We start from the raw sequence: 26,875 nt of genomic DNA on the forward strand, positions 1-26,875 counted from the left end.
AAATCCTTATTCGCTGATCTATTATTCGTCTATCTAGATAAATTTGAAAATAGTTTTATGGCCATTTATTTGATTAGGCATTAATTGTAATTATGTCGGAGCCATTAGACAGTCACAGTCGGAAGAAAAGAAGAGTGAAACAAGCATGCGATTACTGTCGGTCGAAAAAGGCCAAATGTGATGGAAAATCTCCAGTATGCTCAACATGTGCTGTTAATTCTGAAAGCTGTACTTACACCCAGTCGTCAAAACGAAGAGGATTGCCTACTGGTTACACTCATGACTTGGAGAAGAAGGTGTTATTATTTCAAGCATTATTTGCCAGCTTAATGAATGGTAATCATATAGACAGCCAAAGTGGCGGCGTTGAGAGTCAGTTATTGAAATTGCTTGCTGATCCTTTGGAATCACGGAATCTCATTAGGAATATAGGTAATCTTCAGGTATTATGGGACAATAATGCATTATCTGATATGTTTAATCAATTCATAATAGAGAACAATTCTAGTGTCCATGATGCAAAAAATTGTACTACAGGATTAACTTCACTTTCGAATGCACAGCAACACCAGCAACAACAGCAGCATCAGCAACAAGAAACGGATATGAGTCTTGTTTCAAGCTCTACGAACTTTAGCACATTACTAAATAACCCACTTTTCAACGTCAGCAATGGTAAAATGACACAAGATTACAATCTTGTGAATGATCCATCATACTTTTTGAAAGATGATATATTTCAATTTATATCTGATGAATTGGAAGACACAAAGGACAACTGGGAGCCAGTTGCGTTACAATACCATGGATTATCATCTTTAATTTCAGGGTTCACTACAAAATCTATTCAACAGTATAACAACAAACTTATTTTGAAGCAAAAGAACCCATTCCGAGTTGGATCTATATTTAACGTATCCTCTGCGGCAATAACAGCATCAATAGCAAATACCATAAAATTACCGATGGAAATATTCCAATTTCCCGATAATTTAAGGAAATTGGTTGATTGTTACTTTCAGATATATCATACTTGGCTTCCTATGCTAGATAGATTGTCCATCATGAGACAAATCCATCATTTGCAATTTTTGGGTAACAACACCAATTCGTCATCTTTTCAAGCATCAGATTGTAACTTGATTGCATTATTATGGGCTATAATTGCTCTAGGAAAATCCGGAATGTCAAATAACCCGTCAAATGATACATCTGCCAATGCACTAACGGAATCTTACGCTAAAAATGCCATTATGGCATTAGAAAATTCATTGACTTCAACGATCGAGACAATTCAAGCAATGCTATTACTTGGGCTTTATTATTATCAGCAGGGCGAATGGGATTACTCTTGGGTATTGATATCATCATCAACTCGTATGGCCATAGACGTTAGACTTATGACGCCAGCAACATCAAATAATGATGATAACAATCAAATTAAAAAAGAAACCGGATCAGAAACTCCACAACAATCTAGTACCTTAGATAAAATTATCCGTGAAAGGACTTGGTCAACAGCTTACGTTGTGAATACATTGTTGGCTGCAAGAATGGGTCGGACTCCATTGATTAGAGCCATGGATTGGCCAGTTCCTACCGTTAATTCCGATGGTTGGGAGGAGTGGGAATCATGGAAATCATATCATACTCCAAATGTGTTAGAGTTGGAAAGCGGGAGATGCCTACTGACTTTCAATCAATTTATTAAGGTAATATCTATTTTGAATTTAGCCATAACATGCACTATAGATACATCAGAAGAGACTTTAGCAGACGATCAAAGCGAGGATGCCGATAATGATAATAAGGTATCAAAGACTTCTACCAGAGTAGAGGTGCATGGCTTAAATAAACATACCCTAGCATATTTCGACAAACTGTTACATGAGTGCTTGCTTAAACTTCCTGATTACTGCAAAATTGAGCATTTCCAATCTTCTGAAAAAATTCCCCCAATGGTTACGTTGTTGCATTTAAGTTTCAATTTGACCTGGTGTATTTTGGCCATTAGGTTAAGTGCATTAAAGACCACTGCAAGAGGCGATACTATTAAAGACAAAATCATAAGGTTCCGTGATCAAAAATACACGAGATCAGCTAAATCAATACGAGAATTGGTTAACGTTAACACAATTAAAAACTTGAAGTATTATCCCTTCATAGATCATTTTATTTTGATGGGATTCAACTTCTCTAAAATGATGGCATTCGATGCCGAAAATAATGGGAATAACGAAGTATTGAAAAATAATCATATCGAACAATTTCGTAGTTTATTAGTGAATGCTGCTTTAACCTCCACTCCATGCAAAATATCGTGGGATTTGTATAAAATCATGAATGGTATTTCTGATGACTTACTACCTTCGATGTCTCGAGATTCGAACGCGGTTGATATGAGAAGGAAGAGTCATTCTACGGGTCGTACTCCAAAAATACAGGGTGAATCATTTGGAATGCCTGCTAGAGCACAATCTCCATATTCAGCAATTTTTAACCAAGTTGAAAGTTCCAGCTTTTCACCATTGTCAACAACAAATACACAAGGATTGCCGGGGTCCATAAATACTCCGACCACTATGACTTCATCAGATAGTAAAGATTTATCTATTATTGATACCTCAGATACTAAAGATGCCAATTTGAACACAATACACGAAGGTTCAAGTATGACCGATGACCATTTATTATTAGAAAAGTCTGCCATGCCTTTTAACACATCACAATTACAAAGTAATGCATATCTTGGTAACTCAAATCCTTTCAGCCCATTAGGTGGTGGTAATGTCAAGACTGAAACCCAAAGTCAACCAAAGTTTGCTTCTAATGTAATACAAGCACCTAGGGATGAATTGGACTTATTTATGTTGGATACTGACTTCTCAAGGAATGATGCGAGATTAGATAAATTTATGAGAAACTTAGGATATATCAATAATAAGAACAATGGTGATAATCATTATGATAATTTTGAAGACTTCAAGAGATTAGCAGGAAATTCTAATGAGAAGAAGTTCACTCAAGCAGCGGGACTGTCTATGACTTATACGGGTAACGCTTCAAATAAAAATGGTCAAGATGCTGAATTACAAGACTATTTATAGAAAATGATGGAGAAAAATGCTTAGCACTATACATGAAATATCGAATACAAGAAGCTGTATTTTATAATTATTAGTATAAATATTTATATATATTGCTTTAACCAAATAAACCCTCCTCCATCGCATTAGGTACCTGCCTATCACCGTAGACGCCTAACCAGCTTCTTGGTCTTATCCAATTCTTAACTGGTGATACGCCCAATGCTTCAATAGTTTTATTGGCTAAGTGCTCTCCATCGTAAAAGTTATCACCTTCGTAAACATATGAAACAAGAACATTTACCTCAAAATCGGAAGACAAATCACCAGTATGTAAATAAGTAATTAAAGAACGTATATAGCTCGAGTGATCATTACCTTTGCCTAATTGCATTGCATCAACCTGACCTATATTCAACGTTTCAAGAGACTTATTCAATAAGTCCTCATTTGAATAGAAATCAATTGTTCCTGGAGACAAATTTTCTACTAAACCAGCATCCGAAGAATCTAATATTAAAAACCTCTTCACTTTTGCTTCCTTTATAAAAGGAAGAATAACTTCATTTACATATGTCTTTGTAAAGCTGGGAATAATTGGTGATCTTTGTTGAATTATTGTTAATTTTAAGTTCTTATTGTGATAAACTTCTACAGCAGTAGAAATTCCTTTCTTTTGTCCAACATCATTCAGAGTATCAATTGGGGATGCAAACGGGTATAAATAAGTATCGGTAAGGCTTCCAATTTTATTGAAGTTTAATGTATGGATCAAGAGATCATTTGCCAATTGCGGGATATTACCTATCGAAATAGACGGAATTATTAGCGTTGAATCAGCTAAGTCAGATAAGATCACACCAGGCAAAGAATTGAATACTTTAGTATCTTCACTCATTATAGAACTATGGGAATATTTTGTTAAATAACCGGTTTATATATGACTATAAAATGCTTCTCAATATTTGGCCACTGAGACTATTTACGCACGCATCTCGTATAATGCAAAAATATCTACCATCCATTATCATTCAAGCTTGCAATATGATTAAGAGCACCAGAAGTATTCGATGTTGTAGAATTTTGTGGATTGTTACTTGTATTTCCAGATTGCATTTCTTTGTTATAAAATGCTCCGTTGGTCGAATTATTCTGGATATTTGGGTTAATGATATTATTATTTGGCGATGATAAACCACCATAATTAACAGTATAATTATTCAGTGTATTGGAGTTAGATATTGAGCCAGAATTTTGATTTGTATTTAAGCTTATTGTGTTTGACAGGGCTATGTTATTGTTAATTGGGTTTAATGAACTGTTTTGTTTGAATTCGTTTCGACTAAGTAAGTTACTAGATGCTGTCAGGTTCATGTTATTATTGAATACATTATTCTTATTGGATGACTTTAATAGGTGGGACGGGTTGAGGGTTGTATTGGTATTGGAATTGTTTATAGGTGGGATTAATGATGACGTGTTTGAATTTAAGTTCGTATTGAAATTATTCACAAACAATGAAGCGGTGGAGTTATTTGCTAGCGAATTAGGTGAAAGCGGAAGCTGGTTCTGAATAGTGTTGAATGAAGGTAATTGTTGATTTTGGTTTTGAATTTGCAGCAACTGCATTTGCGGCGGAACAATAAAATTGTTATAATTATTGTTTGCATTGGAATTTGATGGACCTGTACTATTACATGCAGCTCCAACATTTGTTATTAGAGATGATCCCAACGACATATTTGGAAGATGTGTCAAATTATCTATCGACTGGTTATTGCTATTATTTGGGGTAGCACTTGTATAATCTGTATCTGTATCGTTTAATAAGGGAGATAGTGGAATTAAATTAGTGTTTGCATGGGAATGTAAGTTAGTTTGAGCAGGATTAGGGGTGTTAAACCAATTGTTGAGTACCATTTTTTGTTGATTTGCTACGGTATTGATAATACCTTTATAGTCTTTTATAAAGCGTGAAAAAAACGATTTAATCATCATTGACTTTTCCTTATCGGTGAAGTTTTGGTTGTTAATAATTGTGTTCGAAATTAATAAATTAACTTGCTCTCTAAGATCACCGACTACCTCTTTGCTCGATTTATCTTGTCGGGATTCTTGGTCTTCATCATGGACTGAGATAGTCTCTCTTTTAGTCTTTCTCCTTTTAACATTATGTCCTTTAGGTACTTTCCTCTTCTTACTTTTTTGTTCCTCATAGGTGTCAAGCATTTTTTCACTATCGCTATTATCTTTAGACGTGACCGTATCCTTCAACTCATCAATCGACAGAGCTAGGTTATGGTTATCATGTGCTTCATTTGGTGAAACCATTTCCGTTGATGATGGAATAAATGAGCTGAATACGTCCGAAGATGTATTACTTTTCGAAGGATTTGTTAATGCTGCAGATGTAGAATCATCGGATCCCAGTGAAAGGAGTCCGGATTCATTAGTTTTATGGTGGTTAAACAAATACGCAAGCTTACTTTGCTGCATTAAACCAAAATTATCTAATTCATGATCATGATTTTCATTCATAACAACCAAAGTCCACACATGGTTTCTTATAGAGTAGTTAGCTCGTATCTTGAATGGGCATGAGATTTGGCGTCTAGAACCTAAACTTAATTTCTCTGCTGTCTCTTTGCTCTTATCTGACTTACATCTAAATACAATCTTATTTGCATCTGATCTTGCAATTACAACATGGATTCCTTTCTTATGCAATAGATAGTTTTGTAACCAAGGTTTTATATCATCCTTGTTTGTAAATCGTTGTGAATCGAGACCTAGGTCACTTAATGAATGCTGTAAATTAATTGAGACAGTCATACCGAATACTTATTAAACCATAATTAACACTTGTCTATCAAGCAAACCTGTAACTATAACTATGCATGAAATACACCTATAAATACGTATTTTAAGTACTAAATGATATTACCATTAAATCAACTATTGTAATATAATTATAATTTTTTTTAGCTCGTTCATGTCTGTGACATTAAATCTCCACGATAAACTAAAATTTGTACTTTGAATCCAATTACAGAAAACAGATGGATAGAAAGCGGCCCCAAGCTTATGATAAGCTATCCAAAGGCTATGAGAATCATGCTGTCAATAAACTTCAATCAAATGGAGCTTTGCAGAATAATTCACCAGATATAGGACACACAAACAACAGCAGACGATCTTTATACCAGGAAAAGGGAAGACAGAATATTAAGAAATCATTGAAAATTTTATTAGCATTAGAGGAGAGCATTGATAGTTCTACCAAGTTGAATCAATTCCAGAAAGCGCAGATGAACAATATGTTATTATCGGTCCAAAGTTTAGTTCAGTCTTTATCTATACAATACTCTGATGTTGAAATGCCAGATTATGCATACCGAAAATTAACTACGTTGGTTGAAAGTGTTGAGAACCTAATTTACAGTATCATAGGTGATAATAACATAGACGAAACCAAAATTGGGATTTTCCAAGATAGAATCACAAATTTATCACCTTCAATATCGAGTAGATCAATAGGAGGAAATTACGAAGAAGAGTTAATAGAAAGAACTAACAATTTCCATATTAACGGATCATATAGTAGTACTTATTACGACAACGGTATTCTGAAGAAAAGTGATGATGAAGACAGCGAATTTGATGATGAAGAAGTTAGCCATCTTAACGATCCATTCTCTAATGATCCCGCAGACAGATACAGAGAATCATATAGAACGCCCTCGGGTATGAATAATGGAATAAGACCCCCCAGGTCATCACAGTTCGATGACATTGTTAATCCAACGTCTTCATTCATAACCCCTACAAGATCAACTATGCAAAATTCTAAAGGGCGTATTGAACATGGATCACTCAACCCTGGCCAATCTGAAGCCAGATATAAAAAGTCTCATACGCCTTTCAACCGTGGGGGATTCAGTAGTAGAGTAAGGGATCCAAGCTTGTATAATGGTAAAAGACTGCTGATATCTCAGGACGTGACTCGTACTTTCAACCAATTTCCTACAAGATACCAAGCTGCACACGAAACGAGTCATATCTTCTCATAAATAGAACACCCCAGAGGAAAACTACAATATTAGCATAGAGACTTGCCGTCTTAATAACAATATGAAATTAATGTATATATACAGGATTTATATAACTTATGGTCAATAAAATAAGAATACGGTTAATAATGATGTAAGATTATTGAGAAGTAGAATGTGATGATTTAGGGACATATTAGTAACAGGCTTACTCTAAGGCAACCTTGGCACCTAAACCTTCCAAAGCAGCCTTGATCTTTTCAGCATCTTCCTTGGCGACGTTCTCCTTCAACACTTTTGGTGCTGCTTCGACGAATTTCTTGGATTCGACTAACGATAATCCTAATAAACCCTTGACTTCCTTAATGATCTTTGGTTTGGACTTAGCGTCGAAAGATTCCAACTTAATGGAGAAAATGGTCTTTTCTTCAACTTCTTCTTGGACTTCTTCCTCTACTGGAGCAGCAGGAGCAGCAGGTGCACCACCAGCAGCAGGGAATGAGATGTCTGGGATGTTTAATCTCTCCTTTAATTCAGTGACCAATGCTGAAGTTTCCAACAAGGTCAAAGTAGAAATTTGGTCAACGATGGTTGAGATTTTTGGATCAACTGCTTTCTTCTCTTCAACTGGTACGCTCGAGTTGAAACGAACAGCCATTGGTGCAGCTCTCTTGGAAACCAATCTCAAGGCTGGTCTGACACTGTGACGTAATAAAGACATGATATAGATTTGTAATACTCCTATTGAATAGTTCTTGCTTGCACTTTATTGAAACCGTTGTTACCTTTATGAAAAATTTTGAGTGGAAGCTGGAAAATTAATTGGTAAGATATACACGACCTTTTTATTAGGTAAGCACCTTTGAATTATTCAATCAACAATCAAGACATAAGAGAGTAGTTGAACTATACTAGGAAGACGGAGGAGAATACGGTACTTGGGACACTATGGCTTCATTCAGATTTTGCGCCGAGTGCAATAATATGTTGTATCCAAAAGAGGATAAAGATAATGCTAGACTTTTGTATTCCTGCCGTAATTGTGATTATACAGAGTTGGCCGAGAATCCTAAGGTGTACAGACATGAATTGATAACAAACATCGGGGAAACGGCTGGTGTTGTGCAAGATATTGGTAGCGATCCAACTTTACCTAGATCTTCTAAGGAATGCCCAGATTGTGGTAATAAGGACAGTGTTTTTTTCCAATCTCAACAGAGAAGGAAAGATACGTCGATGATTTTGTTCTATGTTTGTTTGGAGTGTAAGAAGGTATTCAGAGCGTGAAAATTGAAGGACGGACATTCTTGGAGAAAATGGAAGGAACGAGACTGTTGTTGGAGCTGGATTATTGAATTAATCGGACCATGTACTATAGAATATATACAAGCGTTTTCCTGCGTGGTTGGCGAAGAGCTTAATTCTAAAAATTTGTAATATAACGATAAAGTAACTTTATTATCATACATAGTACGTACATATATAGTAAAGGTACTTGAGATGGAAAAAAAATAAAATACACGTAACTGCATTAAACGTAAATAATCAAGAAACAAAGACGAACTTGATAGATTGAATAAAGAATATAAAGGCAAGTAGAATCCGTATTATATGGAACAATAGTACCAACTAAGAAAAATTAGAATTCAAGGAAATATTGTGCATAAGGATCCTCACCGACTGTTCCGTAATCTAATTTCTCTTCTGGGTAATGATCGAACAACGAAGAATCACCAACTCCTGCAGTAATAGGTGGTTCATATGGCGTTTCAATATCCTTAGCTAATAATTTTTCCCATACAACTTCCAGGAACCATGGGTGGTTTCTGATGTCTGATGGTCCATTCATTAAATTCCCCAATCTTCTGGTTAAATCGGCAGTGATCAATTTCGATAATAAGTCAATGACATCAGGTCCCATGAAGCTTGGAAAATGAATCTTACCAGATAAGATTTTCTCGTATGTTTTCATTGGAGTTGAATCATAAAATGGAGTATAACCAGCTAACATTTCAAAAATAAGAACACCCAAAGACCACCAGTCGACAGACTTATTGTATGGCTTGGTCGTAATAACTTCAGGAGCAATATAATCAGGAGTACCACATAATGTCCAGGTAACAGTGCTGACTTCTTTTGCGAAACCAAAATCTGTAATTTTAATATGCCCGTTTCTATCCAAAAGAATATTTTCAGGTTTCAAATCACGGTATATGATATCATGGCTATGTAAATATTCAACAGCTAAAGTAACTTCAGCGGCATAAAATTTTGCTACAGGATTTGGGAATCTCTGTGATTTTCTTAACAAGCTGAATAATTCACCACCTTCAATATAATCCATTACCATGAACAAATTCCTCGAATCTTGGAAAGTACCCCACATCCTAATTAAAAATGGGTGTTCGACCAACTTTAACATTCTCCGTTCGTCGTTTGTGTGTTCGACTTGTTTCATTTTTACCACCTGTTGCTTCTTCAACACCTTTATTGCATAGTAACGACCATTGTGGGCTGAGCGTACCAAATGAACTCTACCAAACGAACCAGTCCCTAAAGTTCTCAATATTCTAAAGTCAGCTAAAGAATATTTGCCCTTAGAAACAGTCGACCGTTCGGGTAACAAAGAACGTTTGATAGCATCATCAACACGTTGTTGTTCGGCAGTCAATTGCTGTCCAGTAGCCAAATTTTGTGTCTGATCCAGGCTGAATCCTTGCGCCTGACCTGGCAATGGATTAAGTTGCTGCGGTTGCGATTGTGGAGATTGGTATTGATTGTATTGATCCATTGATTCAATATTACCTAGCGAATTTACTGTTATTTCCGATGTTGTATTGTTTTTAGCGTTGTTGTTACTTTTACCGATATGAAGCTTTCTCAATAAGTTAGAAGATGGCATCAAAATATGAAGCAAATGGGACTGATAATCTCTGAACTAATTGAAATTGTGCGTTAGAAAATTCCGATTAACTAACGTCAAAAACTGACTCAAATATAAAAACTAGCGCAATCTAATGTCCTGTGCTATCTATTAGGTTAGCTTATTCAATTGTACTTCTATGAGATCCTTTAAATAAATTACCTCACTTATACTCTTTCTTATGTCGATAAGGGATAGCGAATCTGAATTCTCCCTTATTTCAATTTTTGGGTTTCCAAGACGAATTGATACGAAAAATTGCCACAATAAATGAAGCTGTTCAAAACTAATTCAATTGGATTGATTATAACTAGATTTATCTTATAACAACTCTAATACTATATACCCTTGATAATACTATAAACCATGTTTTGCGTCTTACGAATCTGATATAAGTCAAAGTTTGGTGCACACACGCCAAAGCAATATAATGCCTTACAAGGCCTATATTAACTACCTGCAACACCATTTCTAGCCATGTCAACAATTGCATAAATGTTTAACACTGAAACGAATAACCATATAAACACCACTATTATTGTAGTTAACCAGTTGTTATTCATATATTTGTATTTTATGTCTTGTTCAGGTGCTATCGAATCAGTTGCATCCTGTACTTCGACCTGTGATGATTCATGCAATTGGCGATCTGCCGGTAACTCTACCTTCATGATTGATTTCTTGCAAGTGAAGTAGATCAAGGGAGCGGTCAAAGGAGGAAGCAAAATAGAAATAACCACCTGGGAAATGTTTAATGCTTTGTCAAGGCCATTTTTACCAATGCAAAGAGATATAATCATACATGGAACTATAGCGATCCCCCTGGTGATTAATCTTCTTAACCAAGGCTTGACTGTCCAATTGATATGTCCCTCACTAACTATTTGGCCTGCAATTGTACAGACAATTCCTGCACTCTGTCCACTGAATAATAAAGCTAACATGAAGACAGTTCCAACGACCGGGGCCAAATTTGTAGAAAGAAGATTGTGAATGGCATATAAGTCAGCATCCACTGCTTCGGGTGTATCATATAAAGTAGATCCTGCTATGATTAATATAGCCAGATTTACAAATAATGCAAATGTAAAAAGGGTCACTACTAACTCAATGATCGAGTACTTGAAAGAATATTCAATTGCTTCGTATGATGGCTTGTAGGAATTGTAAAAGTATGCTGCCTCCTTATCTTCTATGAAACGACGTTGCTTTGATTCTGATTTCTCGTTCAAAATGACTTCATCTTCGGCATCGATTAGTTCATCCAATACAACATGGCCATTCTGAACATCATATTCTCTTAATCTAGGCTGCACAATACCAGAACCTAAGAACAACGAATGAATCATTACGGTAGACCCAATAATTGATGTAGCAATTGTCATTCCGCTACCCTTAAACATCTCCAGCGATGGTAAATAGCCTCTGAATATAGATCTAACGTTATCGATATCACCAGGAATTTGAGACAACTCAACTGCAAAACATACGACTACTGCTACAACCAACAATGCCACCGCATACTCAAAAAGCTTAACGAATTTGGTCGACGACGTATCATTTCTGTAGGCCATAAGAACAAACAAGACATCAACTATAGTAATCGCAACTCCTGCTGGTAATGGGATTTTTAAAAGTATATTCAATGCAATCGCAGACCCGATGACCTCTGCAACATCGGTTGCAATAATGGCACATTCTGCTAAAATCCATAAAACGATGTTCAATTTATGGGGTAAATACTCACGACAACATCTCGCCAAATCATATCCAGTAACAGACCCTAGTTTGATACATAAACTTTGTAAAAAAATGGCTATTATGTTTGAAAGGAAGACTATAAATAGTAATGAATATCTATTGGATGCACCTGCAGTAATACCTGTAGCATAGTTACCGGGATCCATGTAAGCAACAGAGACCATTAGACCAGGACCAATAAAACTGGAATACTTTACTAAAGATGCCTTCATTCTGTACCATATCTGTGCTCTCTTGGACAGTTGATTAATACTGGCCAAATTATTCGATGTATTAGTATCGGCTCTTGATAACCGACGGCTAATCCTTGTTCGTATTGAAGACAGTTCCATCTCGTTGACCAAATTCTTATCTGTATTATTAACAAAGTTATTCATCAATTGGTCTATCATTGAAATCTTTGCAGAATAATTAGGAGCTCTCTCAGCCTTTTTTTAAATCAAAATCCGCATCGGGGCTATATAATTGCATAATGACACACGTCAAATTGAACATTGGTTCAGATCAGAGTTATTTACCCAACCATCTGTATGTTCTACATTTGACAAAAAAGCTTTAATAAATATATTAGTCTATTTAATGGTTTTCTAAAAAGTCATTGATATTTTTACCATTGGCTTCAACGATCTTGGTAATCTTACTGAATATATCTTCAAAGCTGTTGAATTCTGTATATGGAATGTTTTCTCTATTACAGTAAGTGATCAAGTCCTTACCGTGCTTAGCGAACAATAAATCAGTTTCCTTTGCAGCAGATAAATCACTAACACCATCACCACAGTAGAACAACAATGGCATGTTCTGGCTCGAGTATCCATTACGTTGCAAGTACTCCCTGATAGACTTGGACTTGTCATGGCCAAACGAGGATTCTGGATCCTTGTACACAATGTTCCAGGTGCCATCTTCATTAACGTTCACTTCATTACTGATAATCTCAATGTTCTTGATAGCTTCGTCACCAACCAAGTTCTTCAACAAAGCATGTATAATTGGCTTCATACCCGAACTGATCACGATAACAGGGATATTTCTTTCAAAGCACCATTGGTAAAAACCCTTGAACCCCGGGTCCAATTGGATGTGCTCGAGCAAATACTCAATACATTTAGGAAATGGCGTTGGAATCGACTTCAACATTTCGCTGAATCCTTCTTGGAACGACAACCTCTCATTCAATATTTCGTCGTTGATCTCAAGTCTTCTTGGCTTACCGAACCCAAGGTTTTCTGTTAAATAATCATTCGAATCCTGGAGAGTAACAGTTCCGTCCCAATCGGTGAATACAATAGCTGGTGGTCCACTCATTTTTAATTTTAATATTTTAGATTTTCGGTATATACGTCCTGCGTTGTATATGGTGTTGAATGTGTAGTCAATACCTTCTCAATCGTCAAATTGCACGAATTATCTCTAGTATGACGAATCTTTGATAACGTGGTACAAGGGTTAGAATCCGCTCTAGGCCCTACTTTTTCAAATTACGACATTGTCCCGATCTAAATGGAATCCCGTCGATAGCAAACCAAAATGTCGTCCTTTATAACACTGCGATGAGTTTATAGACATATTATAGATTTGTTATTAACCAGAGCTATTGATTTACTCTTATCAAAAAGGTATTCAAGTTAAAAAAACGGTTAAAAAAACGGTTGAAAAACATAGATCGTATCCATATCTAGATAGTATATTGGTTAGATTGAAGAAAATCAGAATAAAGGTGTCATAGATAGATATCATAAAGATTACAGTGTAAACGGGAAAATCGGAGATAAAAGGAGCTTATACTAAAAATGTTTGAAAATTTGAAAGCATTTATTAGACATGGTAAACATGCTAACGATTTTAAGGGTAAATATCCAACCATCAGTAGTCCTAGTGTTGAGACATCAGGCGGTGAGTATCGGGAAATGTTTGACGAGAGTATGAGATATGAATCACCGGCTACACATATGGATATAGACGACGATGTAATAAGTTCTAAAAGAGCGGCTAAGACGGAAATTACTGGGACAGACAGAGGTGACATGGATGAAATACAAGAGATACGGGAAATCAAGTCGGATGGTAACAGAGGAGGGAAGACCAAAAACAACAACACGTACGAGGCTGCTACGCATATTGTTGAGCAAGAAAATAGACAGAAGAAAAACAAGGTTGAGTATCCCAACTTGCAAAATTATGAAGTTTTAGAACAGATGGGAGAAGGTGCGTTCTCCATTGTGTATAAGGCTAGACATTTAGCTTCCAATAAGTTAGTTGCAATCAAGATATTGAGAAAGTTTCAAATGGACCAGGCTCAGAAACAAGCTGTTTTAAAGGAAGTGACAATAATGCGTCAATTGAATCATCCTAACATCGTTAGATTTATTGAATTCATCGACTCTTCGGATTATTATTATATAGTGCAAGAGTTGGCAGTTGGGGGAGAAATTTTTACGGCTATTGTGAACTATACCTACTTTTCCGAAGATTTAGCACGCCATGCCATAGTGCAGGTGGCCCACGCTATTAGATATTTGCATGAGGAAGTTGGAATAGTCCATAGAGATATAAAGCCAGAAAATTTGTTGTACATGCCTATTGAATTTAGACCATCGATTAACCCGATAGCAAAATTAAGAAAGTCGGACGATCCAAACTCAAAGCGTGACGAAGGGGACTTTGTGCCAGGCGTTGGAGGTGGTGGCATCGGTGTTGTGAAAATTGCAGATTTTGGTTTGTCTAAACAAATCTGGGAACATAATACGAAAACCCCTTGTGGTACTGTTGGTTATACGGCGCCTGAGATCGTGAGAGATGAACGGTACTCGAAAGAGGTTGATATGTGGGCTATTGGATGTGTCTTGTATACTTTATTATGTGGGTTTCCTCCATTTTATGATGAGAGAATCGAAACATTAACCGAGAAAGTTGCTAAGGGCGAATACACATTCTTAAGTCCATGGTGGGATGAAATATCTATGGAGGCCAAGAACTGTGTTTCCAGGTTATTAACGGTCGATCCTCTGAGAAGATATAGTATAGATGACTTTTTGAACGATCCATGGATCTTGAAAGTGCCAGTTGCTGATCCTGCTACCACTTCTTCAACAAAGATTGAAAGTAATAGTAATTACAAGTATGATCATCCAATCCAAGCCAAGAACAACTATGGTCTTATGTACGGTAATGATGAAATTTACACACCTGCGGCCGTTGCTTTGAGAGATGCCTTCGATATATCTACTGCTGTCCATAGGATGGGCGAAGAAGCTGCATTGTCGAAGGGTGTTCCTGACATTGATGATTTAATGGAGGAGAGTGAAGAAGAAACAATTGATAAAGAAGGTCGCGTCTTAAACCAGGAGAATTACAGTAGACGTGCTCCAAGATATACCCAACAGCAACAACAAAAGCATCATGTTAAACAACAATCTAGTCCGTTTGACTTGAATTTGGGTGGTGCATCAATATTAGAAAGAAGAAAGAATAAGACGGTATATGTGAAATAAAGAATCATTTAGTTACCTTCCTCACAGCTTGGCTCTATTTAACTTTATCGAATTTTATTGATTCTCTGATCTGTTTGATTAGTTATGGCTAGGCTCTAATATAGCATAATAATTAGATCTAATTTCTGTACTCATAATTTTTTTTTAGTTTATTTTAGCTGGGCTTAATGTATATAATATATCAAGATATATATTCGAGATTTTACTAATTTTTTATCTATTTCTGTTAATACACTTTTCAATTCATATGATACGATAATCCATGGTTCAGTAGCTTTTTTTGGCACCCATATAATGTTTGGAGACAAAAATGATGAGTAAACATGCAGTCGCATATAATGAGCCTTCACAAATATCTTTGTAAAAGCCATATTTTGCCATTATTTCAAATAGAATTATAGACCATTCTAACAAACTAGTTGGTTTATACAAACCATACAGAAAATGTCTGGTTTGACTTCAGATCCAATGTCGGGATTTTATCCTGATTATGATGAGTCGCTGATTATTCATTTTGATCCCGAATATCTAATCACATTTGCCAATCACAAATCACAAGGTCATTTGACAAAGGACCAGAATAGACACAAAAAAAGGAAGAGAACCTATCATAGGGACATAGGTATTCATGAATTACAATATGAGAATACGGATAACAGGAATCCAAAACAGACAGACGAAGATCATTCTCAAATCAAAAATCGGGATGAATCAGAATGGATAGAGATAACTAATAAAAATTTACATTTTGAGTGTGTTTCCCCTATTGATTTGAGCTTGATGGTTTACGGATCTACAGGGTTTAGAGAGATTGAGCCAAGTGTCTACGAATTCGTAACCGAAGATATCAAATTGAACTTTGAGATGGATGAACCATTACTTGGGATTAAAAATAAGAATATGGCTAAACTAAAGTCCAAATTATTGTTGTCCCTAAATATAAAAAATAATTCGGAAAAGAATACATTAAGTCTTCTAGAATTATTGAGAAATGAAGTTGCTATCCTTAATCTTCCATCATCAAGAATAAATTCCGATAGTTTGCAATTTTCTGGCCCTGGTATTAAATTGATTTTTGATGCTAACAGAAATCAAATAAATGTCAATGTTTTCTATGGTATATATTTGAAAGGAGATATAAGTGGTCGATTTCCTGTGGACATAATTAATAAAATTGCAGCATTAATTTCAATGACTTCCTCTCCATTGCCTACTCTGGATGACTTGTCGAGTGTGTCTGATAATAATCCCCATGATCCCACGACTCCTCAATTATTTTATAAATCCATATCAGAAAATACAGCAGCTATTCCACTGATAGAAAGGCCCTTTGATATTCCGGAACTAGACACTAATTTATTAAGGTTCCAAAGAAGAACTGTAAATTGGTTGATCGAAAAAGAAGGCATGAGATACGATTGGAATACAAATAGGTGTGTACAGTCTTCAATAATAGATCTGGATCTAGTGAAATTGTTGAGTGATTATTTTGGTGATCAAAATATAGATTTTGAAGAACTAGATAACAAGGTAAGTGCTTTCTTGAACAAATTATGCTTCGGATGGAATAGAATAACTCATCACGATGGTGTGTTTTGGTTTAACAAATATACTGGCAACTTGAACTCTAGATACCGTACATATAAGTTTGTTCTTGATTATTACAATGATCTGAATAATCGAAAATCTGAAAGTGTCTTACCGGCTCAAGGTTTGTTGGCGGAAGAGATGGGATTGGGAAAAACAGTAGAGATTACCACTTTAGTTTTGATGAACCAAAGGCCAATAGATACAGTAAATGAACCAATACAGATCCAACTACAATCGTTTGGAGATATGAAGACTGTAATAAAAGCCAAAACCACATTAATCATTGCACCTGATTCTATTTTAAAGCAATGGAATGAAGAGATTGTTCATTTGGCTCCATCGTTGGCGGTGACAATATATAATGGAATTGATAAATATCCGAAGCTAGAGAATAATGCAGCCATGATTGCTGAATATCTAAGACGATTCGATGTTGTTTTCACGACATATTCCACGATTTCAAAAGAATTAGATTATGCTTTATATTCTTCTAGAAATAAACCAACTCGGAATTCCTCCAAGCGAAAAGCTTCATACTTTGATAACGGTGATACAAGGAACGATAATATATCTGAAGGTGATGAATCGACAAATGAAGCAACTGATAACACCATGGATAGAGAAGCGTTACTTAAAGATTATAAAGCAATGTTTCAGTTATCGTTGCAATCACAGAAACCAAAGGTTGCAAACGAAAAATCGTCTGAAAGCCAACACGAGACGGATTATGAAAAGGCATTACAAGACGAACTCCACTTAGCCATGAAACATAATAGGATTGCGGATATTTATAATAGTCACGAGTACCAATCACCCTTGATGTTGACACACTTCTGGAGAGTAGTTTTAGACGAAGTTCAGATGGTTTCATCGAGACTTTCACGGGCATTTCAAAGTGCAGCCTTGATTCCGAGATTTCATGCATGGGGTGTCTCTGGTACGCCAATTAAGAAAGACTTCAGTGATTTACATTCAATTTTAAGATTCTTAAAATTTCAGCCGTTTTCAGGAGCTTTATCCAAAAACAGTTGGGCTACATTGACTACAGTGGATGGAAGTTTAACTAATAAAGACTTTATTAAGCTATGGAACCAAATTAGTCTAAGACATACTAAGGCGATGGTTCACGACGACATTAAATTGCCACCTCAAAGTAGAGTATTGATGACTATTCCGTTCACTCCTGTTGAACAAGAGAATTATAATCAGATGTTTGAAGAATGTTTGGCAGCCATATGTCTCGACAGTAATGGTAATCCTGTGTTAAGTGATTGGGAACCATCTTCAACTGTATTGGCCTATATGAGGTATTGGTTGGTTCGATTACGTCAGGTATGTTGCAACCCTCAAATAGGGAAATTGAATCTTAATTCTAAAAAGTATAAGTCTAAGAATTACAACAGCCGGGTAGTAACTACAGCACTGCAGTTGAAGACATTAGAGAATGTACTTGATGATATGTTGATAAAGGCATCTGATCAAATTAGTACTGCTGAAAGTTTAATTATTCAGATTTATATCGATGCTGCACAATTTCAAGAGTATGTTTTGTTGCCAGAGAAAGCATTAGATTTTCTTCAGATAGGTTTGCTTGGAACAAAACATATTTTATATCGTTTAAAGTTGATACTTGCAAAATACATCAAAGAATATGCGGATTATAGAATGCGTTTTAACTTGAAGCCGATTGATATGGATGAAGATATCGAGGGAGAAGATGATGATATTGATATAAATGACAGCTATACTTCTTCAATGGATGGAATTCGTGATACTTTGATTAAATACCAAGACAAGATACGGACAACCAGAGTTAGGATCAGATCATCCAAAGTAACGTTGCATAAGTTTTATTTCTTGATTGCCTCTTGTAATTTTCAATGCTATGATGAGGAATATCGAGAAAAAATCAATAAATTGAAGCTAAGTAATATGCCTCTGTCGGACGCTTTGAATATTTTTGAAAAAGAGAATAAAAATACGAAGGAGATATCTACCCTCATAAGTGGAATGCCAATTGAAATGTTTAATATTGTAAAAGCAGATGAGTTTGATGGATTCTCACCAGATCCAGATTCACCAGAAAATGAGTTGCAGATCGCAAAGCACAAGTTCTTGGAACTGAAATATTATGAGCTTGCGGAAAAAACTAGACAAGATATATTAAAGGGATCAATTGATGCCGTTAGTAAAACCGTGGATGCTAAAATTACTTCTCGGGTATGGTATAATAAAAGTGGTTCCAAATTTGTTGACACTGGACTATCGTTATTACCAAAGACGTCAAAGAAATTCTTCAATGTATTACCACTCATAGAAATTGACTCATTAAAGAGTTATATTGTCGGAATGAAGTCTAAGTTCTATTTTGAAAAGTTTGAGAAATTGACAGCTCAGTTAAACGTTCAATGTGAGGTTATTAATAATTGGATGAATGAATTGATCAGAATACTATGTAAACCTTTGTTGAGTCATGATAAAACACCGGATGGTGAAGAATATGAGGGATCTATTGAAGATCAAGATAAAGCGTCATGTTATTTGAATGTAATATCAGAGATTTTAATAGATCGTAATGAATTTATTGTTGGTGATGAAAACTCCATTAAGATGAATATTTTAAAAGTAAATCAACTTCCTAATGAATCACATTCTGAGGCCAACAGAATAAATAGTACAATATTCTTAAAAGAACTCGAGGAAACTAGAAGAAATGTCAAGCCGATATGTAAGAGCTCATTACAAGAGCTTGTTTTCAATATTAAAGATATCGAGGCAGAACTAAAGGATGAGGTGTTTTTAGACGAAGGTTCTAAACAGATTGAATACGACTTGTTCAAGAAAATAAGTGAAAGAGTTAGGACTATATTTGCAAACCAGAAGCTAGCACAAGTCTTGTTTCAAAAGGAATTGAATTTGAGTTGTAACTCGGTGTTCAATAGTCGTATTGAATATTTCAAGCAGTTACAACAAATTTCGGATAGTGTTCAACCAAGAGGGTTTGATTTCCTGCGAGATGATTTATCCTATGACATTATAATAGGAGAGCAAGAGAAACGATTGTTGGACTACACAGAGATTAATTCATCCATGGGTAAAGCAATTTCTAAATTTAGATATTTGCAAACGTTAATCAAGAAGGATGATAATTTACAAAAAGCGCACCTTAATGAAGAAGAAGAAGAGCTAATGTGTATCATTTGCAGATCAACTATTACTATCGGATCGTTGACCCAATGTGGTCATAAATATTGTAAAGAATGTTTAGAGCTTTGGCTAAGGAACCAAAAAACTTGTCCAATGTGTAAACATGCGATAAATGTATCAACTGTCTACAATTTCACTCACCATAAGCCAAATTTGAAAGCAAATGCTGTGGATAATACAGGAAATCATAAAGTTGATGATAACCTACATTCCATTTATAAATCTATTGATGATGTGATAATTGATGATATTCAGCATATGCCCTTAAAGAATTCGTACAGCTCTAAGGTTGATATGATTGTGAAACAGGTGTTATATCTAAGAAACAAAGATCCCATGGTTCAGATTGTTATCTTCAGTCAATGGCAGGACCTCTTATATATACTTGGAACAGCTTTTAAGTCTGCGAATATTTCATTCTTAGGATCACATGGTACATTGACCCCAGAGGTTGGAGCAGGCCGTCGCCGTAACAAGTATGATAGTGTTGAAGAATTCAAGGATCCACAGAACGAAATAACTTGCTTCTTGTTGAATGCTAAGGCACAAGCAAGTGGCTTAACATTAGTAAATGCAACTCATATATTCTTGTGTGAACCATTAGTGAACACCTCTCTAGAGTTACAAGCTATCTCTAGAATTCACAGAATTGGCCAAAGAAGACACACCACAGTGTGGATGTTTGCAATCGAGAATACAGTGGAAGAGAGTATCGTATTAATGTCTACTAACAAGAGATTGCAATACTTTGAGGCAGAGACAACACCAGCAGCAAACCAAGATGGTACATCGAAGGTGATATCCAAATCTAAGGAGAAAAATTTGAGTAAGGCAGAATCAATGACGTTGATGAAAAGTGGTGGAATAGATACTTTGGTCAATAAAGGTAATGGAGAAGGTGAATCGGTCACTAATGGAGACTTATGGAATGCGTTCTTTTGCGCCCGATCCAATAATACTGGGATTCTGAGGCTAAATGAAGTAAAAAATTAATCGACATTCTACATACGCAATAAACTATTTGTATATATGTTTTAAGTATAAGTATTATTTTACATTATTATTTCTTAAAAAACCGTAATCAGAACATGAACTACTTAGATTGCAATAAATTCACGATGTCCATCAGACAGCCAAATAAGCACTATCATCATATCCGGAATAAATCTTACCGTTATCAATTAATTCAGAACACTGTTCTAACACAAGGTCGTCCGTCACATTTAACTTTTGAGAAATGAAAGGCACAGGAACACCTTCTTGCATACTGCTGGTGTTATCACGAATAACTGTTAAGATCTTATCTTGAATTGAAGTGCCAACGTCCATGCCATGTGGATCCTTAACAAAAAGTCCATTATCTTGAGATTGATTTTGTTCGCCATTAGCTCTAGCAGACAATCCTTGTGCCTTTAAGTGGTGTGAAATAGCGCTTAAGTGGTGATACAAGATTTCATTATGATCAGTAATTGGTCTCATGGTCGCATGCTGTAAGTTTTTCTTTCCATTAAATTCCTTCAAAGCACCTGTGACATAAATATACTTGTTCATTTCGTATTTCTCCTGTTCATTTTCATCCATTGCATTGGAATCATCTATCCATTTACGTACTTCAATCGACCCAGTGCCATCTTCAATTGTAATAAGAATGGCAGAGGTTATGTCCTGCACGTTTCTCACAACTCCTACAAACGATACCAAGTTTAAATTAACATTATGGACTTGGAATTCTCCGTCTGGTATTGGTTGTGTAGCTTCTGTAATTTGTTTAATGGTCACTGGCGTTAAGCTTGAACGTAACTGCTGCTTCTGCGATCCATTATTTTCATTTTGGAATCCGCCATTTCCAATATCTGTATTGAATCCTCCGTCGCCGTAGTTATTATAATTTCCTCCAAAATCTGACATATTCCTATTAGTATTCTATAATATATAACTCTTTTTAGCTTCTAGTGTATTTAAACAAACGCGTGTAGGACGATTATCAAAATAATTTTTTGTGTAACTTGCCACCCTATGTATTATTTCTGCTAGAGTCTACAGTTCTTCAAACATCAACAGTTTTGTCCATGAATGTCATCAGATGGTAACCATAGACTTGGTAAAGGATGATTCAGGGATATTGAAGTTAATATTTTGTATAGTTCTAATATTTAAAATTTTACATGTAGTTTAGCTCTGTATATGGACATATTCTACCGACAATGGACAGTGATCATTCTTGACATTAGACCACCATATCAACCCAAGTAGAACAGCAAACTAAGTAAGTGATATAAACTCTTGGTATCCTACCGAGAATAGAGAGCTAAAAAATCTATTTATAATAGTGTTGCACCCAAATCTAAATAGCAATTTGGGGAAGCTTCCAAGTTACCTGCTGCGAAAGTGGGCTTCGTAGTCTTTTGTTATACATCTTTCTTGTGGTTTAACTTTATCTACACGAAGTCTATCAACCGTGGCATTCGCGCCATTTTCATAGTGAAGCACACTAACTCAAGTAATTATTTGACTGATTCAATTAGGATATGTAGCTATAAATGACCTATATTAGCACAATTACAGCAAGGCCTCGTGTTTTTTTATGTGATTTTGATCTAGTTTCAGTTTCAAGTTATTTTATTTGCGTCATTATTACGATGGTTTAACCATCAATTCGAGATTCGAAGCTCAATTCTTCCCTCCATTATTCTTATTGGATCTTCTTGGTTGATATACCGGCTTCTCAAACGCTAATGCTATATTCTGCGCTTCTACTATATCATCCGGGTATCTGTACTTCACTTCGTTTCTAACGGGATATTTCAACTTCTGAACATAACTATCTACCTTCGCTTGCTCGGAGAATTGACCGGCTGGCAAATTGGCCACCCCCAGGTCAAATTGTGCATTGAAATCTTTAACCTTTCCTGTCTGCTTCAAGCCATCAAAATTCTGGCTTTTATCTTGGCTCGACATATTTTTCTGAATTGATCCTATCTGCAATTGATACTATCTCTGTATTATATGTGTTCTATTGAAAGTTTTCTTAAGACACTTTTGTTTTAGATATATTTTGTATATCTAAATGCGTATCGTGAAGCTTCGTCTGAATATGATAAGTGTGAGAAGCAATACGGATTTACTATATGGAACTTAACTAATAGATTGAACACTAAATACTCTAATTTAGTTCTCAATTCTCCTGAAGATTGAAGTGTCCAATTACTCCTATTTATAACTTACTCACATTACTCCAATGTTAGTCAATGGCTCTTGTAACCACTAAATAAATTGACACGCACTGCCTCTCGGGAATAGATATTCCCTGTATACTTGTGCTCTCTAACAATACTTGTGAGGGAACTGGGTCTAATCCTTAGAACTAACACTTGATATACTATGTAGATTCTACTAATCTAATGTTATCTTAACTTTTAGATTGACAACTAACTAATTACTCTCTATTTAGGTCCTAATTCCCTTGATCTCTATTCTGAAATTTCCTATTTTGATCGTTTGCAACATTCTAAGCTCGAACTCAAGTACTTAGATATATTGTATACATATGAGCATGCTGTCTTTTGACTTCTATAAAATGGAGGGTTGGCCGAGTGGTCTAAGGCGGCAGACTTAAGATCTGCTGGACAGTTGTCCGCGCGAGTTCGAACCTCGCATCCTTCATTATTTTTTTGTTAAATAGGCTGGAGTTTTTTTAAAACGCGTATATCAGTCTTGACCGGGTAAATCCATTTATTTAAAAAGCTGCAATATAGTAGCATTGGTTGAATATAGCTATAATTAATCAAGTACATAATTGACAGTAATTCACAGAACTGGTATCAGGCGATAAGGAGGAAATATCGAGGGAATTTTAATTAAAAAATTTGCTAAAAATACAGAAGAAGACGATATAAATGGATTCGAATATCGACCCTTCAATTGCAGAACTGGAGTTATTCCATGTATCACCGTCGCTTGAACGTACAGCTAAACATCACACGGGTATATCAGGCGGAGAAGTTGACAGAGCAGAAGATGATCATGTTTCGATACCGAATGTTTTCAGATTGAATGAATATGTTGCAGATCATCACCATGCTGCTAGCAACGATCAACATCATGAAGACAACGACTCTACTGCGGCGGCAGCTTTGAATATGATTCAATTCAATAATTTCGAAGACAGTCATGTAGAGGATACAAATAATGAGCGTGATGGACATAATAATTTAGGGACAGGGGCACACTTCAACCATTTTTCAGACGAACAAATACTTCCGGATGATACGCATTCCTATGATGTAGGCCAACCCCAGGCGACATCAGCTGTCAAGGTTGTTCCATATAATCCATCGGAGAAAACAAAAAGGTTGGGAAGACCCCGTAAGAATCTTTCGAATACACTAGCCACTCCAGAAAACTCATCCTCGCAGAATTATAACGAAGCCGTAGTGTCCAAATTCAGGTTAGATAGATTACCCTTGGAAGGGCCAGGTTCTCGAGGAGGAAAGCTGGGAGCTAGAAGAAGTCCACGAGGAAGAATTACCTCTGGTTCTATTAAGAAGCGAAAACAACAGGCTTTATTAGGGAGTACGACAAGTGTGGACGCTAATGGTAATAAGACATCGATGGTTACTTTAGAAGCAAAGCCATCTACTACACACGATCCGTCTGGAAGCAAGGAAGAAATAACTGACGAAATACTTAATTCGACGCAAAATGTTGAAGATGATATCGAAATACTATCGCCGGCGTCTATGCTAGAGAAACTGAAATATGTGATATTTGATTCATATGAAGGTAAACGCAGTCAAGATGATTCAGGCCACGAAAATTCTGTTAACATTACAAGTTCGAATATAACAGAAGCTGTCAAGGAAGCTCAAAGAGGACTGGTCAGAAGCGAACAAAATCTAATTCCACAAGTTAGAAAGCGTATACCGACAACAATAATGCAAAAAAAAAGCCGTCCATTTCGAGGATCTTCTAGAGTAACAAATACAAGTCGTACTACTGTGCGTAATAATCGTCATAGAGCAACAAGGCATTTACCGGGCCCTCTAATAGGGTTATACTATGATTTATATGATGATAACATCTTGCAAGCCCAACAGAATGTTGAAGCAGCTTCGGAAAAGCTAGCTCTCGGATTTCCTATAATTAAATCACCATACGCAAGTGAGATATCATACATCATAGCCTATTTGAACAAATTTAAAGAAGTTATATTTGGTGATAAAGTGGTAAATTTAGGGCCCCAGGATATAGAGTCCGGACTAAGCTTACCTCCTCTTCAAGGAACCGATGAGATACACGATAGGTTCAATGGCAGGAAGATAGAAACCTCCAACGTGGACGATACGGCGTATACTTCCCCAATAATTAACAAATTATTCTGTCGGTTGCTAACGTTAGTTTTAAACAGAAAAAAAGAAGTCAACCCAGTATCCCCATCAAAGGCTATTGCTGAGTTAAAGTCGATGTCTTTATATCTTGGACTTCCGAAACAATGGAGAGATGATACCGGTATTTTGGACAAAAAGAAAATGCAAGTCGCAATAGATGTCGAACCAGTTGATAAGGGTAACTCAGAAATATTATCTAATGATTATTACACTTATGAGTTGCCGTCCGCTAAATCTAATCCATTCAATAGCTCGCCAGATTTTGAATCAATGGGGCTCAAGGGTATTCAAAATCCTATGGATAGATTATTAATGCTTCGCTGTTTAATGCAGTGGTCTTTAACGACCTCTGATGTTATCAAACATGTTATTACCCAAAGCCTTCAAAATCAAGATATTTCTGGAGAGAAAGAAACATCTTACGCTGCAAGATCTATGTTGAAGGGTTTCAAGAATACAGAAGAAGTGAGAAGAGAATGTGAATTAAAGATTAATAAGAAGCATACTGGTTCTCAAAATGAAGTTCGTGAATCTTCTGAAAATGATGTTCTTGCAAAATATGTTGATCCTACTTCAGATCCATTGGCCCATAGTATGAGATTGAGATTAGATGAACTATTTGTTGGAGACATCGGTTTTAATATAGGTCGGTTTTACCTTTGCCGAATGGCTGATACAGACAATGGTGGATTGGCTTCAATAAAAAAAATGGCATATACGTGGAATAACATAAATGAGATCGCATCTAGTTTGCCGTCAAAGTTTAAGTTATATGTACAAGATGTACATCAAATGCTTACAGAATCCCTAACAAGAGATGGTGTTGAGTTTGACGAGAATGGTGAAGAATTTGAAATTCCGCCAATCGAAGATTCTATTCATTGGTATGAAGTTGCGTCTAATGCGAATGAATTGACAGAATTTATAAAGTTTATATCCATGAAGTTGGATTTAGAACACTCCCCAGAACCGATCTCTCGATTGTCGAAGACGTCAATGATCTACAAACCAGTTTTAAATATGTATACCTACTTGTCTTCAAGCGTACCTTTACTAGCTAATCAAGAAAAATTGGTTACAGATTCTAGATCATCTAGAAATAAATCCGTTGACTACAAATATGATTATGCTGCAAATATGGACCAAGAGGAAGATGAAGACGAGATTATTGTAGAGCATGCTGAAGTAGAGAAAGGCGACGACGATGATTATGAAGAAGAGGAAGATGGAAACGATGATCAAGATTATTTGGATTAATTCCAGTCGTTGGTGTACATAGTATGTATTTTAATTTAATTATAATGACAATTTAAAATAAACCTTATGTAATACACAATAGAGATTAACTTTCAAAATATATATTATACTACAAGTGGGA

At 35.8% G+C, this 26,875-nt stretch overlaps 14 protein-coding genes and 1 non-coding gene across 15 annotated transcripts; 7 read left to right on the forward strand and 8 right to left on the reverse strand. All coding sequences in view use genetic code 12, as the record gives it.

Annotated features, from left to right (window-relative positions):
• Positions 1-92: 92 nt before the first annotated feature.
• DEHA2F23650g (DEHA2F23650p) lies at positions 93-3,107 on the forward strand (the record flags this gene model as incomplete). The annotated part of the gene is made up of 1 exon (XM_461371.1): positions 93-3,107. One exon carries the CDS (start codon positions 93-95, stop codon positions 3,105-3,107), a length of 3,015 nt encoding a protein of 1,004 aa, XP_461371.2.
• A 97-nt stretch (positions 3,108-3,204) lies between these two features.
• Positions 3,205-3,984, reverse strand: DEHA2F23672g (DEHA2F23672p; the record flags this gene model as incomplete). The annotated part of the gene is made up of 1 exon (XM_461372.1): positions 3,205-3,984. The coding sequence occupies one exon, from the start codon at positions 3,982-3,984 to the stop codon at positions 3,205-3,207; it is 780 nt and encodes a 259-aa protein (XP_461372.2).
• A 116-nt stretch (positions 3,985-4,100) lies between these two features.
• On the reverse strand, positions 4,101-5,918 carry DEHA2F23694g (DEHA2F23694p; the record flags this gene model as incomplete). The annotated part of the gene is made up of 1 exon (XM_461373.1): positions 4,101-5,918. The coding sequence occupies one exon, from the start codon at positions 5,916-5,918 to the stop codon at positions 4,101-4,103; it is 1,818 nt and encodes a 605-aa protein (XP_461373.2).
• Positions 5,919-6,145: 227 nt separating this feature from the next.
• Positions 6,146-7,156, forward strand: DEHA2F23716g (DEHA2F23716p; the record flags this gene model as incomplete). Its single annotated transcript, XM_461374.1, has 1 exon — positions 6,146-7,156. The coding sequence occupies one exon, from the start codon at positions 6,146-6,148 to the stop codon at positions 7,154-7,156; it is 1,011 nt and encodes a 336-aa protein (XP_461374.2).
• A 187-nt stretch (positions 7,157-7,343) lies between these two features.
• On the reverse strand, positions 7,344-7,856 carry DEHA2F23738g (putative mitochondrial 54S ribosomal protein MNP1; the record flags this gene model as incomplete). The annotated part of the gene is made up of 1 exon (XM_461375.1): positions 7,344-7,856. One exon carries the CDS (start codon positions 7,854-7,856, stop codon positions 7,344-7,346), a length of 513 nt encoding a protein of 170 aa, XP_461375.1.
• A 227-nt stretch (positions 7,857-8,083) lies between these two features.
• DEHA2F23760g (DEHA2F23760p) lies at positions 8,084-8,422 on the forward strand (the record flags this gene model as incomplete). The annotated part of the gene is made up of 1 exon (XM_461376.1): positions 8,084-8,422. One exon carries the CDS (start codon positions 8,084-8,086, stop codon positions 8,420-8,422), a length of 339 nt encoding a protein of 112 aa, XP_461376.1.
• A 352-nt stretch (positions 8,423-8,774) lies between these two features.
• Positions 8,775-10,037, reverse strand: DEHA2F23782g (DEHA2F23782p; the record flags this gene model as incomplete). The annotated part of the gene is made up of 1 exon (XM_461377.1): positions 8,775-10,037. The coding sequence occupies one exon, from the start codon at positions 10,035-10,037 to the stop codon at positions 8,775-8,777; it is 1,263 nt and encodes a 420-aa protein (XP_461377.2).
• Positions 10,038-10,507: 470 nt separating this feature from the next.
• DEHA2F23804g (DEHA2F23804p) lies at positions 10,508-12,211 on the reverse strand (the record flags this gene model as incomplete). The annotated part of the gene is made up of 1 exon (XM_002770841.1): positions 10,508-12,211. One exon carries the CDS (start codon positions 12,209-12,211, stop codon positions 10,508-10,510), a length of 1,704 nt encoding a protein of 567 aa, XP_002770887.1.
• Positions 12,212-12,395: 184 nt separating this feature from the next.
• Positions 12,396-13,127, reverse strand: DEHA2F23826g (DEHA2F23826p; the record flags this gene model as incomplete). Its single annotated transcript, XM_461378.1, has 1 exon — positions 12,396-13,127. The coding sequence occupies one exon, from the start codon at positions 13,125-13,127 to the stop codon at positions 12,396-12,398; it is 732 nt and encodes a 243-aa protein (XP_461378.1).
• Positions 13,128-13,612: 485 nt separating this feature from the next.
• Positions 13,613-15,313, forward strand: DEHA2F23848g (DEHA2F23848p; the record flags this gene model as incomplete). The annotated part of the gene is made up of 1 exon (XM_461379.1): positions 13,613-15,313. One exon carries the CDS (start codon positions 13,613-13,615, stop codon positions 15,311-15,313), a length of 1,701 nt encoding a protein of 566 aa, XP_461379.2.
• A 444-nt stretch (positions 15,314-15,757) lies between these two features.
• Positions 15,758-21,103, forward strand: DEHA2F23870g (DEHA2F23870p; the record flags this gene model as incomplete). Its single annotated transcript, XM_461380.1, has 1 exon — positions 15,758-21,103. The coding sequence occupies one exon, from the start codon at positions 15,758-15,760 to the stop codon at positions 21,101-21,103; it is 5,346 nt and encodes a 1,781-aa protein (XP_461380.2).
• Positions 21,104-21,235: 132 nt separating this feature from the next.
• Positions 21,236-22,018, reverse strand: DEHA2F23892g (DEHA2F23892p; the record flags this gene model as incomplete). Its single annotated transcript, XM_461381.1, has 1 exon — positions 21,236-22,018. The coding sequence occupies one exon, from the start codon at positions 22,016-22,018 to the stop codon at positions 21,236-21,238; it is 783 nt and encodes a 260-aa protein (XP_461381.1).
• A 762-nt stretch (positions 22,019-22,780) lies between these two features.
• Positions 22,781-23,068, reverse strand: DEHA2F23914g (DEHA2F23914p; the record flags this gene model as incomplete). Its single annotated transcript, XM_461382.1, has 1 exon — positions 22,781-23,068. The coding sequence occupies one exon, from the start codon at positions 23,066-23,068 to the stop codon at positions 22,781-22,783; it is 288 nt and encodes a 95-aa protein (XP_461382.2).
• Positions 23,069-23,664: 596 nt separating this feature from the next.
• On the forward strand, positions 23,665-23,748 carry DEHA2F23936r. The gene has a single exon. It is a non-coding gene; the product is annotated as a tRNA-Leu (tRNA).
• A 258-nt stretch (positions 23,749-24,006) lies between these two features.
• DEHA2F23958g (DEHA2F23958p) lies at positions 24,007-26,754 on the forward strand (the record flags this gene model as incomplete). The annotated part of the gene is made up of 1 exon (XM_461383.1): positions 24,007-26,754. The coding sequence occupies one exon, from the start codon at positions 24,007-24,009 to the stop codon at positions 26,752-26,754; it is 2,748 nt and encodes a 915-aa protein (XP_461383.2).
• Between the last annotated feature and the right edge of the window lie 121 nt (positions 26,755-26,875).

Source organism: Debaryomyces hansenii, assembly GCF_000006445.2.
Source record: "Debaryomyces hansenii CBS767 chromosome F complete sequence".
Taxonomy (NCBI): Eukaryota; Fungi; Ascomycota; class Pichiomycetes; order Serinales; family Debaryomycetaceae; genus Debaryomyces; species Debaryomyces hansenii.